This window comes from Cervus elaphus, chromosome 22, assembly GCF_910594005.1.
Source record: "Cervus elaphus chromosome 22, mCerEla1.1, whole genome shotgun sequence".
In the NCBI taxonomy this organism is placed as follows: Eukaryota; Metazoa; Chordata; class Mammalia; order Artiodactyla; family Cervidae; genus Cervus; species Cervus elaphus.
The window spans coordinates 53,663,186-53,683,958 of NC_057836.1; the positions used below are offsets into that span (position 1 = coordinate 53,663,186).

The 20,773-nt window shown below is 40.3% G+C and overlaps 1 protein-coding gene across 22 annotated transcripts in view; it reads right to left on the bottom strand.

Annotated features, from left to right (window-relative positions):
• MYBPC1 (myosin binding protein C1) overlaps nt 1–19,649 on the bottom strand; it is a 94,587-nt gene extending 74,938 nt beyond the window's left edge. For all 22 annotated transcript variants that reach the window (XM_043880861.1, XM_043880860.1, XM_043880857.1 and 19 more), the window contains exons 1-2: nt 19,497–19,649; nt 684–725 (exon numbers count right to left, since the gene is read on the bottom strand). In XM_043880861.1, coding sequence (XP_043736796.1) covers nt 684–725; nt 19,497–19,521 — 67 coding nt within the window. In that variant the 5' untranslated portion in view covers nt 19,522–19,649. The remainder of the gene's footprint in view (nt 1–683; nt 726–19,496) is intronic.
• Nucleotides 19,650–20,773: the final 1,124 nt, after the last annotated feature.

Here is a 20,773-nt window from a genome sequence, read left to right on the forward strand (position 1 = left end):
TTGCCTCCACCGTGGGGGCTATTTGAGTAGGCAGAAAAATGGTCCTGGAGACTTCATTGGAACTTGCCATTCTTCCAATCTCATTCTCTTCCTTAGGTGTTGGATAAAAAAAGCAGGCTTCACTTGTGTTGCTAGACACCCCTCTACCTGCCAGTCACTGGGACTCTTCAGGGCTTGCTTCTGTTGCCATCTGCTGGACAGCAGAGCACTGGGGACTGCAGCAGTTTTTGCTGTTGAGCCTCCGAGGCCACCAAACCTTCCTGGAAACTCCCCTGGGAGCTTCTGGAAGTTCTTGGTGGTGACGCAGTTCAAGTAAGAAAAGTGCTGCTCATCTTCCAGGACTAAGGAAGAAATAGGTGTTTACCTTTAGCTCTGTTTACCTGTAGCTATGTGTGAAGAAATACTGCGAATCCTTCAGCCCCTTGGAGACCCAGCCTCCACAATGAGAAAGCATGAGCATAAGAACTTTGGCATAATTTCCTAGGTTTTATAAGTGAACGATGTGCTATCCAAACCAGATTAACGTAAGAAAGTTATATAAACACAAGGTACAGTTATGATTACAAACCCGTGACAGCCCGGAGTTAGCTTAATACTCACAGCTTCCATGGAGGACAAATCACGCTGGGATGGATGTTCTGTGTTTGCAGACTAAACATGGAAGACCGTAATGTTTTACTCACCTTCCGGGGGTGGAGCTGGAGCTGGGGCCAGCACTTCATTTTCTACAAATGAAAAGAGTAATGGAAGTGTCAGTCTCTCTTATCCTAGGAAAAGTTATTTTCCACAGCTCCAGGCTCTGCTCAACTCCATCTTCCGGAGACTGACAAGAGAGGAAATGCTTCAACCCAAGGCACACTGTCTTTTGGTGTACGGCATGAGATGAGGATCTAAATGTGGTTTGAAGATGTGGAGACTTCCAGGAGAGGCAGTGTGTAGTAAGGGACAGAGCGTGGGTGAAATGGGCATCCAGAAGTCCTTCCACTTAGTTATAATCTTGGGCGGCAGGCAGAGCATTTAATGGCACTGAGCCTGTTTCCCTTCCCTGGAAAAATGGTCATGACACCTAGCTCATACGTTTAGGGTTGCTGTGAGGCTGAAATGAGACACACTGAGTACCAAGCACGTCCCTGAGAACCCCAGGTGCTCAGAAAATGAGACCCCACATTCCCCAGAGAGCCCTGCGGCATCACCAGCAGCAGCATCTCTTTCTGAATGATGATGAGAACCAAGTCCTCTGGCTTTGCCGCAGTTCCTCTTATCATGAAGTAAACCACTGTTCACTGGGAAAGAGAACCAGCCCCCCTCAGAGTCACAGTCATTCTTGGAAGTTTGTGTGCCTGGAGATATTTTGCCTACACGTATCCAAAGTTCTCGGGGCTCTGGTTTTGAGGTTTTATACTTGGCTTTGGGTACCCAGGATTATAGCAATCTGGCAGTGAAGTCTGTTAAAGAAACTTCTACTGAAGAATACATGTCCAGGGTGTTGGGAAGGAGATCCAAGAGGAGACGGTATATGCATGCATACAGCTGATTCACTTCATCGTACGGCAGAAACTGACGCTGCTTTGTAAAGCAAGTATATGCCAGTAAAATAGAAGAATATGTATCCAAGTAGCTAAAGGCATATCCTATGAACAATGGGCATAGGATTTCCCCTGCTGAATCCCCTTGGATGCCCAGAACAGGGAATTAGTGACGGGTATCTGAATCAGCTGCTCCTACTTTAGGGCAGGAAGAGAGAGTTAATGAAGGTAATCTCTTTAAAAAATTGCTTTTTGTTTGATAAATAAACCTCAAAGAAAAGTTTTTGTAGTAGAAGCATATTGTGGGATCCCAGGAGTTTTAGCTTTGTCCAGATCTATGATTTTCCACATTTTCCCCCATAAGTGGCTCTTCCCAAGCTAAGAGGACAATACTTCACAACAAGCAGTTTGGTCTGAGAATCATCACCGTGCAAGTCAGGTGCCCCGTTTTAGTCTAGGCAGGCTGGGAGGAGACAGAAGAAGAAGGAGCCTACATTGCAAGAGCAGCAAATTAAAAGAGGAGGAATGCAAGGCTGCCAGGAGACAGCAACGTCTTTTTTTCATTGCTAATGTTTTGTGCCGGGTATAAATTCCAACTTACTGCTTAAAATGCACAACTACTGCATTTTCATCCAAATGATCATAAGCAAGATTATTACAATTTACTATTGGGGAAATATAACGAAAGGAGAAAAGACGTATCACCGTACAGACAGGCAGAAGATAACGTGGCAGGATGTGATGTGGTTTGGCGATATGGTGAAAGCACAAGCGTCCCATAGATGGCACACCAGAGACGCTTTGTTTCTTTGCCACGTCATGGAAAGGATCTTTCCTGCCAGTGTCAACCCGGAGATGAAACCCTCCGTCAAAGGATTTTATTTTCAGAGCTCTGACTGTGGCAATGGAAATCTAATATTGACCTCTCAGCTTTGGGTGAGCTGAGGCTGCACATGGATATCAGAATACCGAGAGTGAGGAGCCAATGTCTTTGACACTCTATCTTTTGGACGGGGCCATTGTCATCCAATGCCCATGGACCTCTTCCTGGATCCCTTTAAGACAAGCTTCTCCGAGAGGGAGGGGATATGTGTGTTCCTATGGCTGATTCAGGCTGCGTGGCAGAAACTAACACAACATTGGAAAGCAATTATACTCTGATTAAAAAATACACGAAGAGATAAAAGCAAGTTTCCCTGCCTTCTAGTCTCTTCCCCCACGACGGCAGGTTTCCTTCTGCTCTCACTGACTTTCATCCTGTTACTCTGCTCATGAAGGCTCCTGTTACCTGCTAGGCTGGGTCTACACTCCTCAGGTTAAAGGTCAAAGCCATTGCTGGCAGGCACCTCCTACCACCCCCTCTTCTCACTGCATTCTGGTGTCCCCTCTGGTCTAGAGCTGGTTTCTTTTTTCACCTTCTGACCTTTCTGCCACTGAAAAGAGTGATGATCTTCTCCCCAACTGACCTTTGGTTTTTTTCTCCACATGTGACTGTGTCAGACAGACCCAAGTTCGAACCCTGACTTTACATCTTACGAGTTGTGTAATCGAGGACAATTCCTTAATCTCTGTCGGTCTTGGCATGCTCATCTATGAAATAGGGATAATAAGATAAATGAGCTCTTAGGGTGCTAATCCTATGTAAAATGCACAGCACAGTTCCTGGCGTGTAGATAGAGCCCTACATTTGCAGCAGTAACTATTACCATTATTATTCTTTGGCAGTCTTGGTCTGGTTTTTTTGACATTTGTCTTAAAGACTCTCAGAGCTGGTTATATCATTCTGTTCCCCTTCTTTATTCTGGAGGCATTGTGGACCACCTCACAATACACTCTTTATTCCTTAATTATTTAACAGTTTCTAAATCATGCAGTAAGATATGAAAAAAATATGTGGAAGGATTACAATGGAGGAAAAATTATTTTATTATTTCTCAGATGGAATTATTACACACACACAAAAATTCAACTGAATCTATAAATAAATATTTTAAAATAATGTTACCTTAATAAGGTTGCTAGGCTGGAGGTAGGTAGAAAATAATGTTGTAAAAAAAATACCATTATTTTACTATAGAATAAAGTCCACAAAGTAAAATATCTAGGAATAAACCTAATTAAAAATGTGTAAAATTCTTATGCAGAACTTTATAAAACACTATTGAGAGAAATTAAGGGAAAACTAAATAAATATTTATGAACTGGAAAAAAATTATTTTCCAGTTGCCTCCATATATTTGTGTTTCTTTTTTGTTATTTGTTTCTTTTTTGCTATTTGGGGGTGTTGTTAGCCTCACCTTGCAACATGCAGGACTTTAGCTCCCCAACCACTGATTGAACCTGCACCCGTGGCGTTGGATGTGCAGTATTTTAATCACTTGATCACCAGGGAAGTCCCATATATTTATGCTTCCTGTCCCTCTCAACTAAACAAAAACAGGGATCTTTGATTCCTTTCCTATCTCCCTAGTACCTCTTCTTATTGCTAAAACCACTTTAAATGAATTGATTAAAAAAAATTAACAAGGGATTCTTCGGTCACTATGTGAACTATCAAATTGGTCATGCTTTCTCAACATCTTTGTAAACAAAGGCCCATTTTGTAAGGAAAGCTGTGGAAAAAGGCCTAGGGTGAATTCTAATTAAATAAACAGAAGAGAACGTTTCTAGACACTGAAACTGTAAAAATGCCCTGACTGTGTATTCTTCATTTTTGTGATGTCTGTAGCCCCAGTGTTCTATGTAACAGCCCCCAAATCAAACCAAAATGACAATTTAAAGGGCTTAGTTCAACTTCCAACAAATCCACATTTCATCCATCACTAACAGTCAACTATATCAGATACTCAGAACTATAGAAACATTATAGGATATTAATGCTGGTGCATTTTTAAGGTAGTTTTGGCAAACAGAAGTAGGAAAACGCATGCCTGCCTGGTGAGTAGGCAGAGTCAGAATGCTTCCTTCTTAAAATCATATAAACCCCATTATTTTACAGCCAGTGAAGGAATAAATAAATAACAACCATGTATTGGCCACTCACTGCATGCAGGACCTAGTGTATATTACTTCCTACCATCCTTACAACACTCTGCAGTCAGTATTATCATTATCGGCATTTTACAGATGGGAACTGAGGCCCTGCGGGGTCCCACAGCCCCTGAAGGGTGGAAACAGGCTCTGACCCAGGTCTGCTTGAGTCGGTACGTGGCCTCTTCAGGGTGGAACTGAACTGCCCTTCTCAGCCGGTCACTCTTGTGGAGGCAGAAATGGGCTGATGGACTTTTCAGAGATTTCACTGTGTTTTCCCCTGCTGAACTGATTGGTCTGATGGTCAAGGCCACATCGCCTCATTTAGATGTTGCCCCAGGGAGCAGAATACACCTCAGTTTCCTCATCTGAGTAATGGCAATAACAACAGAATTCATCTCAAGGGTTGCTGGCAGGAATGAAGGGGGTCCTGCAGGGACAGGTAATGCAGTACACATCATAGATACTTTCTCTCTCTTTTCATGGTTCTCACATTATGATCATGATTGCATCAGGAGACACCTGGGAGAATGACGCTCCTGTCTTTCCTCACATGCTACCTCCTGAGAGTCGCCTTATTACATGGGCTATATCACGTTAGACCATGTTTGGGATTGGAGTGGTGTCTGAGGAAGCATCTGAGAATTAAACGATAGAGGGAGGCCCCTCAGTCTTCTGCTGTAAAATGGTAATAGTTAATATTTTGATGAGATCTACAAGTGGCGCTAGAGGTAAAGAACCTGCCTGCCAATGCAGGAGATGTAAAAGACTCAAGTTTGATCCCTGGGTCAGGAAGATCCCCTGGAAAAGTGAATGGCAACCCACTCCAGTATTCTTGCCTGGAGAATCCCATGGACAGAGGAGCCTGGAGGACTGCAGTCCATGGGGTCACAAAGAGTCAGATGCAACTGAGGCAACTTAACACAACACACACACACACACACGCATTACAGAGTTTGCACAATTAAGTAAATTGATCAATCAAATCAATCCTGGTGGAACAGAAAGCATAAGAAGATGAACTCTCAATAGATTTCAAGGCATTTAAAACAAAGAATTCCAGCTGTTCTAAACCTGAAGAGATGAGGAACCAGGAATAGTGAAAGCCAAGTAGCACATGACTTAGTCTGAAAATAAGTCACTACAGGTAATTTTGGGGCCTCGAGACATCTCCGTTTTTGCCTTAAAACAAACAAACAAAAAAAACTCTTCATGTATCTCTCTTACTCATATGCTTGTCTCTGACAGGCTTTGTCATGCCCTGCTTTGCCTACACCTCCAGAAATCATTTGCACGTTCCCCAAATCCATTAGCTGCTTCTATAACAACAATCCATTCACAACGATTTCCACTGTACTCCCACTGACTAGGGACTGTAGGAAGAAGCTCCCACACAACTGGAATTTATTGAGCCTCATGAATTTAACAAGGATGGGGTTTATAAAGGTGGCTAAGATGAGATGCCCATGTTTAAGAATCTCAGAGGTAATTAAGTGCCTTTTCTACCGGTTTAGTCACCAAGTCAGAAGGCTTTCCTCTCTCAAAATATTTGAGACCCAGCACTTCCACAGTCCTTCTGGTGCTTCTGACACTGCTATGTGCACACGAATCATCTTGGGGGTTGGTCAAGTGCAGGTTCTGACTCTGGGGATCTGTGGGGGTGAGGGGGGTCCAGATTCTGCATGTCTAACAGGCTCCCCAATGATGCTAGTGCTGCTGGTCCAGGTTGCACACTTTGAATAAGGAGGCTCAGACTGTGCTGTGAATATCACTGAATCCTCTCCCATTCCAAATATGACTGTGAATGGTAATGGGTTCACAGTACATGGGCACTTCTTTGATCACAAGCTTCTTGAGGACAAGGCCTGTCTCCTCCTCCTTTTCAAATTCCGTACAGCAGGTGCTCTATAAATATAGTTGACTGGCAGGCTGTTTCTACCCACACAAAAGCCCCTTCTGCTCACTGCCAAGAAATCAAGAACCGTCCCCTGGCACTCCAAGGGCAGCTTTCTTCGTCTGCCTTACCCACAGGGTACACTATGTCTCCTGCTGGTGACCCTTTTGCTGGCTGACTTCTCCCAGGCACACACCCAACTTCATCATTTAGATTCTTCTTATCGTCAACATACCTTCCATCTTGAAAGAGCAATTAGGACCAGAGTTTTGACCCCCAAAACACCCCTTGGGGATTTCCCTGGTGGTTCAGTGGCTCAGACTCTGACCTCCTAATGCAGGGGGCCCAGGTTCAATCCCTGGTCAGGAAACTTGATCCCATGTGACACAACTAAGACCCAGCGAAGTCAAATAAATAAATAAATAAAATCGCCACCTCTTGCCTTTCTAAGGATTCCGCTTTTCAAAATCTAGGCTAGTTTTCTTAGCAAATAACCCTCAGCCAACTATGCCAATCTCATTATCACCCAGTTTTACCATGTTGGAACTGGCAGGAAACACGAGGCCTGGGAAGCTCTCTGATTCCTGAGATTTGAGCAAATAGGCATCTATTGAGGTTATTATCTGTGGTTTATTCAGTTGTGTCTGACTCTTTGTGACTGTAAAGAGGAGCCCACCAGGAGCCCTCTGTTCATGGAATTCTTCAGGCAAGAATACTGGAGTGGGCTGCCATTTCCTTCTCCAATGGCCGCTATATTTCTGCTTATTCAGAAACCAGAGGGCAGGGACTTCCCTGGCTGCCCAGTGGTTAAGACTTCGCCTTCCAGTGCAGGGGGTATGGGTCCAATCCCTGCTTGGTGAGCTGAAATCCTACAAGCGGCCAAAATTATCTTGTGGCCAAAGATCCTATCTTGTGGCCAAAATAACCAAAACATTAAAACAAACAAACAAAAAGAAGCAATATTGTAACAAATTCAATTAAAAAAAAAAAAAAGGCAAATTCCGTGGGACTTTTCTCCCAGGTGAATAAAGTTGGGTTTTTGTCCCCCTCATCCATCCTTCCCTATTGTCTCCACTGGAAAACAGACCAACAGGATGGACTCAAGAAGCAGGGTTAAGTACGTGGCTGTCTTTAAACAGTTTTTGAATTAAAAAGAAAGAAAGAAATCGGTATACTCTGAAAAATTAAACCCAGGAAATATTTTTATGGACAACATAAAAATCAACCAGACTCTGAACCAGCAACTCAGGCTCCTTCAGCAAGGGCGGCTGTCCTTGATCCTCCCTAATTCACGGATATAGCCTTTCTTTCCCTCTGCGACACTGACATGCTTTCAAAGGGCTCGATCTATTTATGGTGGATTTTTCCTATGACCACCTACTGTAAAAAGCACAGGTATGCCACCAATGGCAGGCCCGCACAGTTAGTGCCAGGGCCCTCTAATTGACGGGCACTGGTGGCCGCTATAAAAGAGACAGCCCATATGTGGTTCTGCTGCTCTGCTGAAAGACTAGGTACCCAGTACTCCATAAATGGTTGGCTCCCTCCAATGCAGTCTATTTCTATTTTCCATAATCAAAGGTTCCATGGTCAATACATTAAAGGGGAAAAAAATGTTAAGTTTTAATAAGAGGCATTAATCTGCCTCTCTTTCGTGTCTATACATCAAAATGATATAAACAACCCAGGTCTCTTCTTCCCCTGGGCTCACTGCTCAAATAATATACTGCCTGATTTACTTAAAAATTATTTTATGGGCCCTCATGTGCAATTTAATTTAGGCTTTTAATAGCACAGAGAACATAATGACATTATATGAAAATGTTAATAGGCATAGAAAAGATAATAACAGTTGTAATCATTAAACATCTTTTTTTGTGTTTATGTGACTTTCTGTCACTTTTTTTGGATAAAACAAATGTATTAAAACCATCCTTTGGTAACCTGGGGTGCAGGAGAAAATTCCACGCTATTCTTAATTATTATTTCTTATTCTCAAAGTCAAATTCTTTTTTTTTTTTCTTAATTTTTATTTACTTTTGGTCACCTTACATGGCATGTGGGGTCTTAATTCCCCAACCAGGGATCAAACTCACATCCCCCTGCAGCAGAAGTATGGAGTCTTAACAACTGGACCACCAGGAAATTCCCTAAAAGTCAAATTCTTGGTTTGAAATAAAATATGTGAATGCTTTATATATTGCAAACATTGGGGTAAAAAAGGTTTTATCTGGCCAACTCTTGTAACTTTTGGTACTATAGCACTGTCTTCTCTTTTGGATTAAATATACAATAAACACTGTTGACAGTGAAGCCTGGCACAAGTCACGTCCCGGCCCATCTCTCATGTGCCTTGATAATAGCACAATGGGAACCACTTTAATGTAAAATACTGTCTGCATGGGGACATTCATTGCACTTAAAGAAGTTTTGATTATATGAATCATAAAGGCCACCAAAAAAATTAGCAAACAGGAATGACAGTGGATTTGCACTGACCATATTGCTTACACATCAGAGATCAAGATTTTTGGACACAACTTAAGATGTAATTTAATGTTTTCACAATTAAATGATTGTTTTGTCTCCTGTTCTATTCACTACGGGCCACAGGTCTGGATTTTATACCTTGGAATTTAAGGGTGGATTATACATTTTTTAGAGGCAATTATATACTGACTTCGAACAGAAATTCTCAAAGTATGATCTGGGGTCCCCAAGAGCCCCTGAAACCCTCTTGAGGGGTCCATGTGGTCAAAACTATTTTCAGAATAATGCTGAGACATTTTGTGCAAACAGGCAGTGGCATTTTCCAAAAGATACATAATGTGTGATGAAGTCAACACTCTGACAGCTAGTAGGACATGTGCTTGTACTCTCAGGCTTTAAAAGTTCATCCATTTTAATTTCAAATTCAGTAAGTATTAATAGAGTGCACATAAACAAATACTTTTTAACGTCTTCAGCAATTACTGAGTGCCAATTGACCTAAGACCGAAAAGTTTGAGAATTATTTAGAATTTACGGTAAATCTTTGAAAATTATTTTGTGTGTGTACACTTAAAAAAATAAACTCAGGTCATACGCATCATTTAGGAGAAATCTGTAGCCTTGCTTAATAAAAATGAGTGAATCAGTCAAAATAAAAGCCACAAACTGATTTGGGGGCAGTAACTTATTCTACAGTGTACATAATTAATAGGAACAAAGGGTGATATTGTCTGCTATCACCTCCCCTATTTAGAATTCGGCTATCTAGCAACCTTACTTATCCAGATAACAGCTGCTGATCAGCAAATTATAGGGGCTTCTGAAGAGCAAAATGAGTTGTCTCCAGCTCCTCCTACCTGGCACTCTCAGAGCTCAAATGCTGTACTTCCAAAAGAAGGCCCCTCACCTGGGTCCCCAGCCCTGGAACTGGAATGAGGGTGAGGGGAGCCAGGCGACTAGGGAGCATCACTTACAGAGGCACTGAGACTCAGGTCTGGACCTTGCATTTGCACGACCTGGAGAATGAGTGCCTCCTTAAATGGGGTACTCTGCAGTGTAGTCCTGCTCAGCTAGAGTATTGACCTGGCCAGGATCCAAAGCAAACAGTAGAGGGAAGAGAAGGGGGCAGCTTCACACACTGACTAGTAAGAGTAATTAAAGAAGACAGCAGCCTTCTGGCAAGGGATGAGACAGGAAAGCTATCCAGAGTTGGACACGAATTCAAAATACAAACCAATGTGGCCTCATTAACAAAAAGACAAATAATTTGAGCTCTGCGGATATCATGTGGCAAGATGACTGATATCTGTAAATGATGACAAAGTTAAATTATATCCACTGCACTTTACTTTTCAAAACAAGGAGTAATACGTTACATCTTAAGTCTGTTTATATCCAAATTGGTTGAAATAATAATCTTCAAAAACAAAATGCGATATTAGCTACCCATCGACTCCAGCTATTCAAAATTTGATTCAATTTAATAGTTATTAATATTGACTGTGGCCAAATAGCCCCAAAGACGATATTCTAAGGTTGTGAATAGGTGGAGCCTATTTGTACATCAAGTAGTAAATTTTCAATGACTCATTAGTTAACTTGATGGAAATTCCCTGAATCCACAGGGTTTTTTCCCTTTCCTAGTTAACTTGCTCTTCCATTGTTCAAATTACACGGTTTTAACTTAAGATGTCATTCCACACAGGAAGATTAAAGTCTGATGATTATCACAGAGCAACAAATAGCTTCTCACTGTTAACATGGGGCTGGATGAAAATGAGATCTTTTGCTAAGATCTGATTACTTGTCTCTTTATTCTTCTTCTTAATATATTTTAATGTAAGAACAAAGTGAGAGTTGGGAGTAACCTCGGTAGGTATAGTGGTATAGAAGAAGCTTTCCTTAAGCTGAAGTTTAAAAATTTAGCACAGGTCAAAAGTGATTTGAATCATTAAAAATTTCTCCCTTTCATCCCATTTTGTCTTTCCCTGACAGGTCTGCTCCAGAGTAGACCACCCCTACAATCATATCACTCTTCTGTGGTTATAGGGTTATCAGAATAAACCACTTACAGGCCTTTCCCAAGCCATTGCTGGGCCTCACATTGGGTGACTTTTTAAAAATAGAGGAACGACAGGCCTGATGCCAGGTGGGGTCATAAAAATAAAATTCCACAGCAGTAAACACAGTCACTCAATCAATCACCCACCATATTCATACGCGGTCATGGAGAGTTCTTTATGTGGCTATCTCAGAAATGTTCAGACCAGAGGAAAACTCCCCACCTGCCAATAGCTCCCCGGGTGGGAAGAGAAATCTTAATGCCCCCCCACACCCAAGCCTTCTAGCCCTTGGTGGAGGATACAGTTACACGTTCAACTGTGCAGGGGGACTCTTTCAGCTAAGTGGGGAAGGCCATGCCCCCCACAGTGGTTATCACCACCTCCCTAACAACTGGGGACCCTCAGCTGGACATGGCACATTTCAGTGTGAACACAGACGCTCTAGAGTGTAGGCCTCTGAGCTGAGCCTCCATGGATGAACGCAAAGATATTTTACTTCAAGTCTAAAAAGAAAGAAATACTTAAGGTGGTGGCAATGATGGCTATGATCGTAACCACAGCCGTTTGGGACTGTATTATAAACGTTAACACCAGGCAGAGAGGTGAACTGTGGTTGTAACATACCTTACAGTGTTTGATATGTGTTGGCAGAAATGCCCTCAAAGTTTATATTAAACTTTAGGCATTTAATACCACAGGCACGACAAAATTTCTGAGTTTGCTGCTTTAGAAGGAAAGGACTTAAGTTCTTATTACATGCTAGGGTTTATTCGCAGCTTTTCACCTAACTTATTTAATTTTTACAAAAAACCAGTGAGCTAGTTACTATTATTATTCACGTTTAACAGATGAAGAAAATGAGACATGTGAAGTATAACTAACTCAATACAGGATACAGCAGGAATCTGAGCTGTCTAGAATATTCTGTGAATAGTTAACTTTATGTCACTATGCTTAATGATGAATATTACCTAGTATACATAAGAAAAAAGCCAAAATACATACTGGATGAAGAATAAGTCTAAAGACATGTAACTAAAAAAATGAGAAATTAAATTGTAGAATTATATAATAAGGTAAATTTTTAGTTAAAAGCAGAATATCCTGTTCCAAGAGATATAAAATTTTATAGAAGGCAAAAGCTAATACTCGCTGCAAGCAAAGAATGCCTGAGGAACTTAGAGATTTGACGCTATTTAGAGGAAAAACCAGATTCCCTTGGTAGCTCAAATGTTAAAGAATCTTCCTGCAATGCGGGAGACCTGGTTTGATCCTTGGGTTGGGAAGACCCTTTGGAGAAGGAAATAGCAACCCACTCCAGTACTACTGTCTGGAGAATTTCATAGACAGAGGAGCCTGGCAAGCTACAGTCCATGGGGTCGCAAGAAGCTGGACACAAATGAGCGACTAACACATACACACAGAGAGAGAGGAAAAACTGGATGATTTGGAGAAAAAGAAAATAAAAATTGAACCCCAAGCTCTTGTAAATATCTAAAATAAAAGTCAAAAAACAAAATTAAAAGATTTGACATATAAATAAACATAATTTTGGGTGTTGTATTGATGTTCCAAATTGGTCCATAAAAAGATTTCTTAGGCAGTATAAAAGGGCAAAAATCTTATCAAAGCGGAGTTCAGATTTGAAAGGCATAATGAAAGTCAGATTTCAGTTAGCTTATTGGGAACTCAAGTTAGAGAGAAAAATAAGCGTGGGATTAAATGATCCTGGTCTTTTTTTCTTTGCCAAATCGACCACTTCATGCCCCAATCAGATGGAATCTACAACTTTACTCTGGAAACGCATGTAAAAGTGCATAATTAATCTGCCCCTTGCATGGGAACACCCTGAAAATGTGGCTTATTGTCTATCTGTGCAGCTGTCCAAAACAAACATATTCTGTAAATTATAATTGGGCTACCCACAAAGAAGAGATCTGTGGGTGACAGTGTCATCACTTTGATATTTGGGGGCTGTCTTTATAAAAATCTATGGGGACAGATGCTCTGTTCTCTCTAGTACGAGACAGTTTGCATGCATGCAGGAAATTAGGGGGTTTCCCCAGGGGCTCAGTGGTGAAGAATCTGCCTGCAATCAGGAGCCACAGGAGATGCAGGTTTGATCCCTGAGTCAGGAAGACTCCCTTGAAGAGGGCACAGCAACCCACTCCAGTATTCTTGCCTGGAGAATTCCATGGACAGAGGAGCCTGGTGGGCTACAGTCTGTAGGGTCACAAAGAGTCGGACACAACTTAAGTGACTTAGCACGCACACACACAGGAAATAAAGTGATGAAGTCTTTTCTTCTTTTTCATGGTTTTGTTTTCCTTAATCACTACACTTTTAAATTTTGGAAAACTGCTCTTGAATAAACAATACCTACTTCGTGATTAACTTAACTCAAAACACTGTATTTCAATAACTACCTTTCTGTGTATTAGTCGGGCTTCCCTGCATGAGCTACAGTCCATGGAGTCACAGAGTTGGACCTGACTTAGTGACTGAACACACAGGATGCAACATTCTGAGCAAGCTAAGGACTCCAGAAAAGACATCTGTCCCCTCAAGAACTGAAACGGGGGACTTTCCTGGTGGTCCAAATGGTTAAGAATTCTCCTTCTAGTGCAGAGGATGCCAGTTTGACCCCTGGCCAGGGAACTAAGATCCCCCAAGCTGTGGGGCAGCTAAGTCCATGAGCCACAACTACTGAGCCCACATGCTCTGAAGCCTGCATGCTGCAACTAAGATCCAACACAGCCACAAATAAATAAAGAAAAAAAAAAAAGGAAAAAGACATGGTCATATCTCTGCAGGAACACACATGAAATTAGAAGTTTTCTGCTTATTTTTTAATGCTGGAACTTTAATTCTGTTCTTTATTATCTAACACACCCAAGTATGTCTAGAGATGAGGTCTAGAATTACCACAGAAGTCATGGGCTGCCAAGAGTATTTTGTGTCTCTTAATATAGGTTTCATAGACTAATTAAGGAGGCAAGCAGATACAATTGTAATTATTAACAATAAAAATTCTTCTATTTGGCCATAAAGAGTTGAAAAATAAATTTTAAATTGAACAATCATAAGAGACTTCAGCAAAAATAACAAAACTGCTTTCTAGGGCTGTAAGACAACAGCATTCTATTTCCTTTCATGGCAGCCTCTTTCCACAATTCTCTCTAAAAGAAAGCATCTATGAGCTTCCAAAAAGATTGCAAAAACATCATTTTATGTTCACTCAAGCTTTTTAAAAGATGGTTTGTTTATTTATTTTTAAGTCCAAGCATTTCTTTAGAGTAATGTCAGCCTGGGCAGTTTATTCTAACATTCATGCCAAATTCAGGAATACTTCTAAATTGCTAAAAAGAAGAGAACTCTGTGAAGTGTGTGCCCATGAGGAATCTAAAATGTTTCAAGGCTATATCACAGGCCAGAATAAAGTGTGGCATTGAGAGAGCAATGATTATGTGTTTCTCTTTTTCCTTTCTCTTGGGGTCTCTCACACTAGCCAGAGAGCCTAACCTTTGTTCATCTCAGGAACTCCTTTACCCCTGCTCTTTACAAGGCCTAGGGGAGACTTCTTCAAACTTACTGGATGAGAAACAAAGATACAACTTGTTTTTTCAAAGTTTTTTTTTTTTAAGAGATATATTTAGGGCGCTTGAGAGGAAAGAATTGGCCAGTCCTTTATTTATCTTCCTAACAGGTGCAGTCGGACAGTCATAAAAGCATGCTACTGAAAAAGAATGATTTTGCCAAGTATTAAGCTCCTCTAGCATGCATTAGCCCAAGAGTATTCCTTCTTAGAGCAGATAGCTCAAATCTACACTGTGCATGGCCAGTAGAGCCTGCAAAGTTTTTTCAAGGTGGGGGTGGGGGAAAACATTGGCATTCATTCATGCAACTTCTTTATTCTTCATCCAAATCTTCAATGTGGCCTAAATGAACCACATGAAGTTTGGAGGGAAGTAGCCGCCCTCAATCAAATACCCCCTCCCTCTTCTCCCTTTCTTTGCATTACTTTCAACAAATGCACTTTTCCCTAATTAAAAAATATGTATTTGTTTGGTTGCGCTAGGTTCTATTTGCTGCATGTGGATCTAGCTCCCTAACCAGGGATGGAACCCAGGCCTGCTGCCTTAGGAGCACAGTCTTAACCACTGGACCACCAGAGAAGTCCCTACTTTTCTCTCGTTTGAGAGAAAACTAATATTCTATATGTAATACAACTTCTCCAAAGACAAATTTACTTTGGTGTTTGAAACAGACCGTCCAGTCTCATCCGGGTGGAAACTGAAGGTCAAGGAGTACATATGAGAGGGAGGTTTCCCATCACCAAGGCTCCTTTTCTGATGATGACTAAGCCTTGAGTGATGCTGGGAAGTAGGTAAGAGGTGAGGAGTGCTGCTTTGCATTCAGACGGGTTTGGGGCTTAGCAGAACCTTAAAAGGTCATGAAATCTCTAGCGACCAAGAAAAAGAAGTAGCAAAGGAAAAGCTCCTATGGACTGAAAAAGTTATTCTCCATGACCACGTTCCCACCTAAGCTTACTGAAGTAGGCCAAGATAGAATAGATAGACACTGCATGTTGAAGTAGCAAACGAATCTGTAGCAACAATGCCATACTTTTGATTCTTGGAGTTATTAGAATGGCCCCTAAAACTATGGTCATCAATGAAGGTATCGTTTGCCATATGTTTGAGTTTTCAACAAAAGATCTTACAAGGAAGATGAGAAATCTACCACGACACTCTCAAAGTGTTTTGAATGACCCACAGGCACCAATAAGGAACTTTTGCTTCTTTCCTACAAGTTAAGTGCATGAAATATAATAGGGCCTGATATATCACAAAAAGTGAAATTCACATTAACACCTTAACTTGGTGTTTTAGAAAAGAATTTTTTCTAGGTTCTATAGAGTTTGACAGTTAACGATTTGTCTAACTATATTAAAGAACCAGACTTTATGGTTTTAATCATTACATAGTACAGAGCAAAAATTCTTAAAAAATGATTGTGGGCAAAAACATTATTAACAGCGTAAGATTCTTGCATGTTTCTAACTTCACGTTGATAAAACCACTTTTTGACAGAAAAAGAGAGTTTCAGCAAAAGATGACTTCTTTACTCAGTGAGACCCGGGGCAATTCACCATAAAGGTTTTTAGAGCAGAGACCATGTTGCATGTATCTCTGAAATCCCAGCAACCAGCTCATAGTAAGCGCTCAATTAACTGATGATAGGTAAATTAATGTATCAGCAAGACATCCTGGGAGATTCCCACAAATCTGAAACTTCCTTCTCACTGTTTGATTAGAACACCTTACTTTTACTGGGTGTCAGATCTGCATCAATCTAAAGTGTAAGACAGACATTTTCTTTGGAACTGGCGGTACAAGTGATGTAGTTCTACAATGAATAAATATATAACATAGAGGTGGAGAGGATAAAGGGGAGTGAAGTGAGAGTGTTAGTTGCTCAGTCATGTCCACTACTTTCTGACCCCGTGGACTATAGCCCACCAGGCCCCTCTGTCCATGGGATTCTCCAGGCAAGAGTACTGGAGTGGGTTGCCATGCACGTCTCCAGGGGAACTTCCCAACCCAGAGATCAAACCTGAGTCTCCCACATTGCAGGCAGATTCTTTACTGTCTAGGCCACCAGGGAAGCTATTCCTAAAAAAAAATTTATTTCTCAGAAAGAGCTTACTGAGCCATCCAGAATATTCTGAAGGGTCTAAATAAGGGCTGTTGACTAATTACTTCCATTAGAGTCCCTCCATGAGGTCTAAAGGTACAACCATACTTCCCCCTTCTCCTTTAGAAGGACCAACTCTCCCAAGACCAAACTTGAAGCTCCCAGAATTAGGCCGCTGCAGGTCGGGAGGCATTTGAGAGAGACATCTTCTGCACTTTCAGGTGCTGAAAACTCGGCCTCTTTTGAAGAGTTGTCAAGTGCTCCTGGATCCTGGGAAGGTCAAAGCAGCTCATGTGTCATCAAGATTTATAGCAGGTGGTCATGCTGTGCCTGGGCATGGTTCTTCCAGCTAAGGAAGAGATGTAAGGAGACCCATAGGGGCTGGAGAAACCTGCTTGAGGGGGGTGTTTCTGCAGATAGTTTGAAAGGATTCTGTAGAACTGTCTTGGCAGCACATTTTATTCTTGAGGCTGTCTTTCAGAGGGATGTGTATATGGACCAAAACCAACCCCAGTAAGGAGTGAAGTGAAGTCGCTCAGTCGTGTCCGACTCTTTGTGACCCCATGGACTGTAGCCTACCAGGCTCCTCCATCCATGGGATTTTCCAGGCAAGAATACTGGAGTGGGGTGCCATTTCCTTCTCCAAGAGATCTTCCCGACCCAGGGATTGAACCCGGGTCTGCCACATTACCGTCTGAGCCACCAAGGTAGTTCAACGCCAGTAAATGACATTAATTGGGAGAAGATGCAAGGGCCAGAACAGCCCCTGACTTGCCACACTCCTTACATTTCTGATGTAAACAATAGAAAAATGCAATGATTTCATTAAGAAAACTCTTTAAGGTGTAGTTCCTTTAAAAATCAGTTCTGCTGGTAAGGAAAACCAAAAAAATCACTGTACTTCCTCAAAGGATTTTAAATATATCAGTAACCCTCTTTTTATCCTGACTCCCCACCATCCAAATTTAAACTAACCAAAGAATCTGAGTATAAAATTACTGTGCTGAGGGCAACTCCTACACAGAATATCCACAGTACTTTTATAGCAAAAGATTATGGGCACTTTGGTATGTATGCTGATTTATAACCAATATTTATACACGGTTTTTTGGGAGGTAGGGTGAGGGAAGGGCTGAAGTTAAAGATATATTTTCCTCCTGTCTCACTAGTTTCATTGTCTTTAAAAAAAGTAGAATGGATCAGATTAAGTTGTCAGACAAGAAGTAAAACTTTATCACATCTAGCAATCCAAATAATTTAATTAGCTTTATAGGCTCTACAGCTCTTCATATTACCTATTAGTTTATCAGCTTTTCTTGTCATTTTCCAATGGGCTTTAAAATAACACATGCAAATTCATCCACTAAATGCAGGATAATTAAAACAATATTCTGTCCTCAGTCAGGAAACATAGAATGCATTTCATCCAAATAAGCCTTGAAGAGGCTAGTCAAGTGACAGATCAAATGAAAAGGACACTTAATACACAAGTAAATCATTTGCATTACAAATAAGACACTTCAGCAGGGACTGGACTCACTGCTTGATAGTCAGGATTAAGTTCCCATATTAATGCATGCATTTGGTGTGGTTATTTCGGGTAGAAGACTTCATCCATCAATGCCCTCCGCCACTAAGTAAAGCCAACCTGTAAACTGATCACCACAGCCTGTCAACACTGGTTACTTAATTACATAAAGAAAATATATTTCAAAAACTTTTGGTAATTTGGTTAGTATTTCAACTTCAGATTCAACATCTAGCATCTTTTCCAAGGCTCTTCAAAATAATGGTTAAAAGCAGTTTTTAGAATTAAAAATGAAAACAAAGCTAAATACCATTTTTATGCTCTCTGGCTCCCTGCTAACGTTAGTCAGTTTGTTGCTTTTATTTGCAAAAGTGAAAAACAAAGATTTAGTAGGCATTAATGAAGACTAACACATGTGAAAAAAGTATTTTTAAAAGATGCTGATTACCATTTTAAATTAAATTAAATATATTTCTGCTGTTAATTTGTGTTTTTCATTAGTTATTTTAGTAATTTTGAGTTTTAGCTTATTTATATTATTAATAAGTAGTTTTAAGATATTGATTTTTCATACATAGGAGAAGCTGTTTATTGGAGGAAGCATTTTTCCTAATGAAGATTATTTTCAGTTTAATTATTTTTAAAAGGTTACTATGAAATTACCTACAATAAAGCTCATTAAAGAACACAGTCAGTGACATTCAAAGATATTCTTTAACCAGGTGTTTGATTTTTTTCCCATGCAAGAGTGTAATAATGTCATAATTAATAAAGCTCCAAACTGATAAAAGCAAAAAGTAACTGCATCTGCATATTTTAAATGTCTTTCTAGGAGAAAAATATAGCAAATTGGGAAATACTGTCACAAATTCTTTATTGAAATCTTGATCAAATTTGTTAACTATTTAAGAAAGCATTCCAAACTCCTCCCACTCCCCACAAACTGCAAATACATGGTGAAACATTTGTGACTGAACCTAAGAAAATTAAACTTTAAGGATTCTTTGTAACAAATGATAAAATTCTAATTTGATCATTTTAGTTAATGTTCCTTCATAAATGATCATTAACAGATATTTTTTAATTGGTTATACTCTTCCTATATTTAGCCTCTGGTCTTTTTACTCTAAGATTCTTTTCTTTAAGTCACAGTATTCTATTATCTTATAGTCTCTTTAAGAAATAGAATATTTTTTGAAAACTGCAAAAAAAAAAAAAACATGCTTTATTTAAAAAGTACAACAAAAAGATCTAGGGATGAATCTTACCCTCTTTCTTAGTGGGTTCTGGCATGGTCACAATAAAATGTTATTCTCCAAATAGTTTGTCCTTCCCGGTGCTAGTTGACAGAAACCCCACGAGCAGGCGAGAGATGGTACAGGTCAGCGTGACGAGCAGCTGGGGAGAAGGCCGGCGCCTTTATATTCCCTGTGAATGTCAATCATGTTTGCACCGCCCCTTTCTCAGCGCGAGGATGCTGGAGCTCGCAGCGCTGAGCACCTTCTCACATCTGTTGTCTGCACTCTGCTCTCTTCCCCACTGGGAGGAATCTTCCGTTCATCTCATGTGGCTGTGAGAGCACCTCTGACTTTCTAAATTCAGCTGCAGCCTCCTGCTCCTTCTTGCTCTTCTCCTTCTGTCTGACAGAGGCATGTGTCAACTCAGAAATGCAACAAGTTTGCCTGCTAATAAAAAATTAAATCAAATGAAAAATCATAACATGTTAATTCAACATATACCTTAATTTTCACTAAGATTATACAGAAAAACTTCTGTATTGATGATAATGTTATGTTCCCATTAGCTTTTTGTTTTTATCTGTTCTTAATTATTGGGTTTAAATTTTTTCTTACTTTTCATCAATATACTAATATTTATTTGTCAAGCCAAATCTCTATGTTGAATATTTTGTCTCATTTTCTCCTCCAAGAATAGCAAAATTTTCTGTTAAGAAATATTTAGCTTTTATCTTTGTTTCAAGAAACATCCTTTAAAAACTTACAGTGCATACAAAAAGATGAAGTAATGATACACGCTACAACATGCACAATGCTTGGGAACATTATGCTTGGTGAAAGATGCCAGGCACAAAAGACCATATATTGTATGATTCCATTCATATGAAATATCCAGGATAGGCAAATCTATCACATCAGAAACTCAATTAGTGTTTGCCTGGGTTTGAAGGGAGGTGGGATTAGAAGTGACTGCTAGTGGATATGAAGTTTCTTTAGGGAATGATGAAAATGCTCTGGAATTAGGTAGTGGTAATGGATGTACAACTTTGTGAATATATTAAAAATCTCTGAGTTATATATTTAAAAATATATGGGGCATGGGCAAAAAAAAGTCAGACCAGTAGCCATTGTTTTGTTTCAACATGGCAAACATGTACACAAATCTAACTTAAAATACTAGTAGACTGTTAGCCACTTTATCCCCAAATTCTCATGGAACTGATGGAGAAATATGAATTACCAGCTGGTCAACCTAAGAAAAGCATATTATTGGGCTGGCCAAAAAGTTCATTCACAGTTTGTGGAAA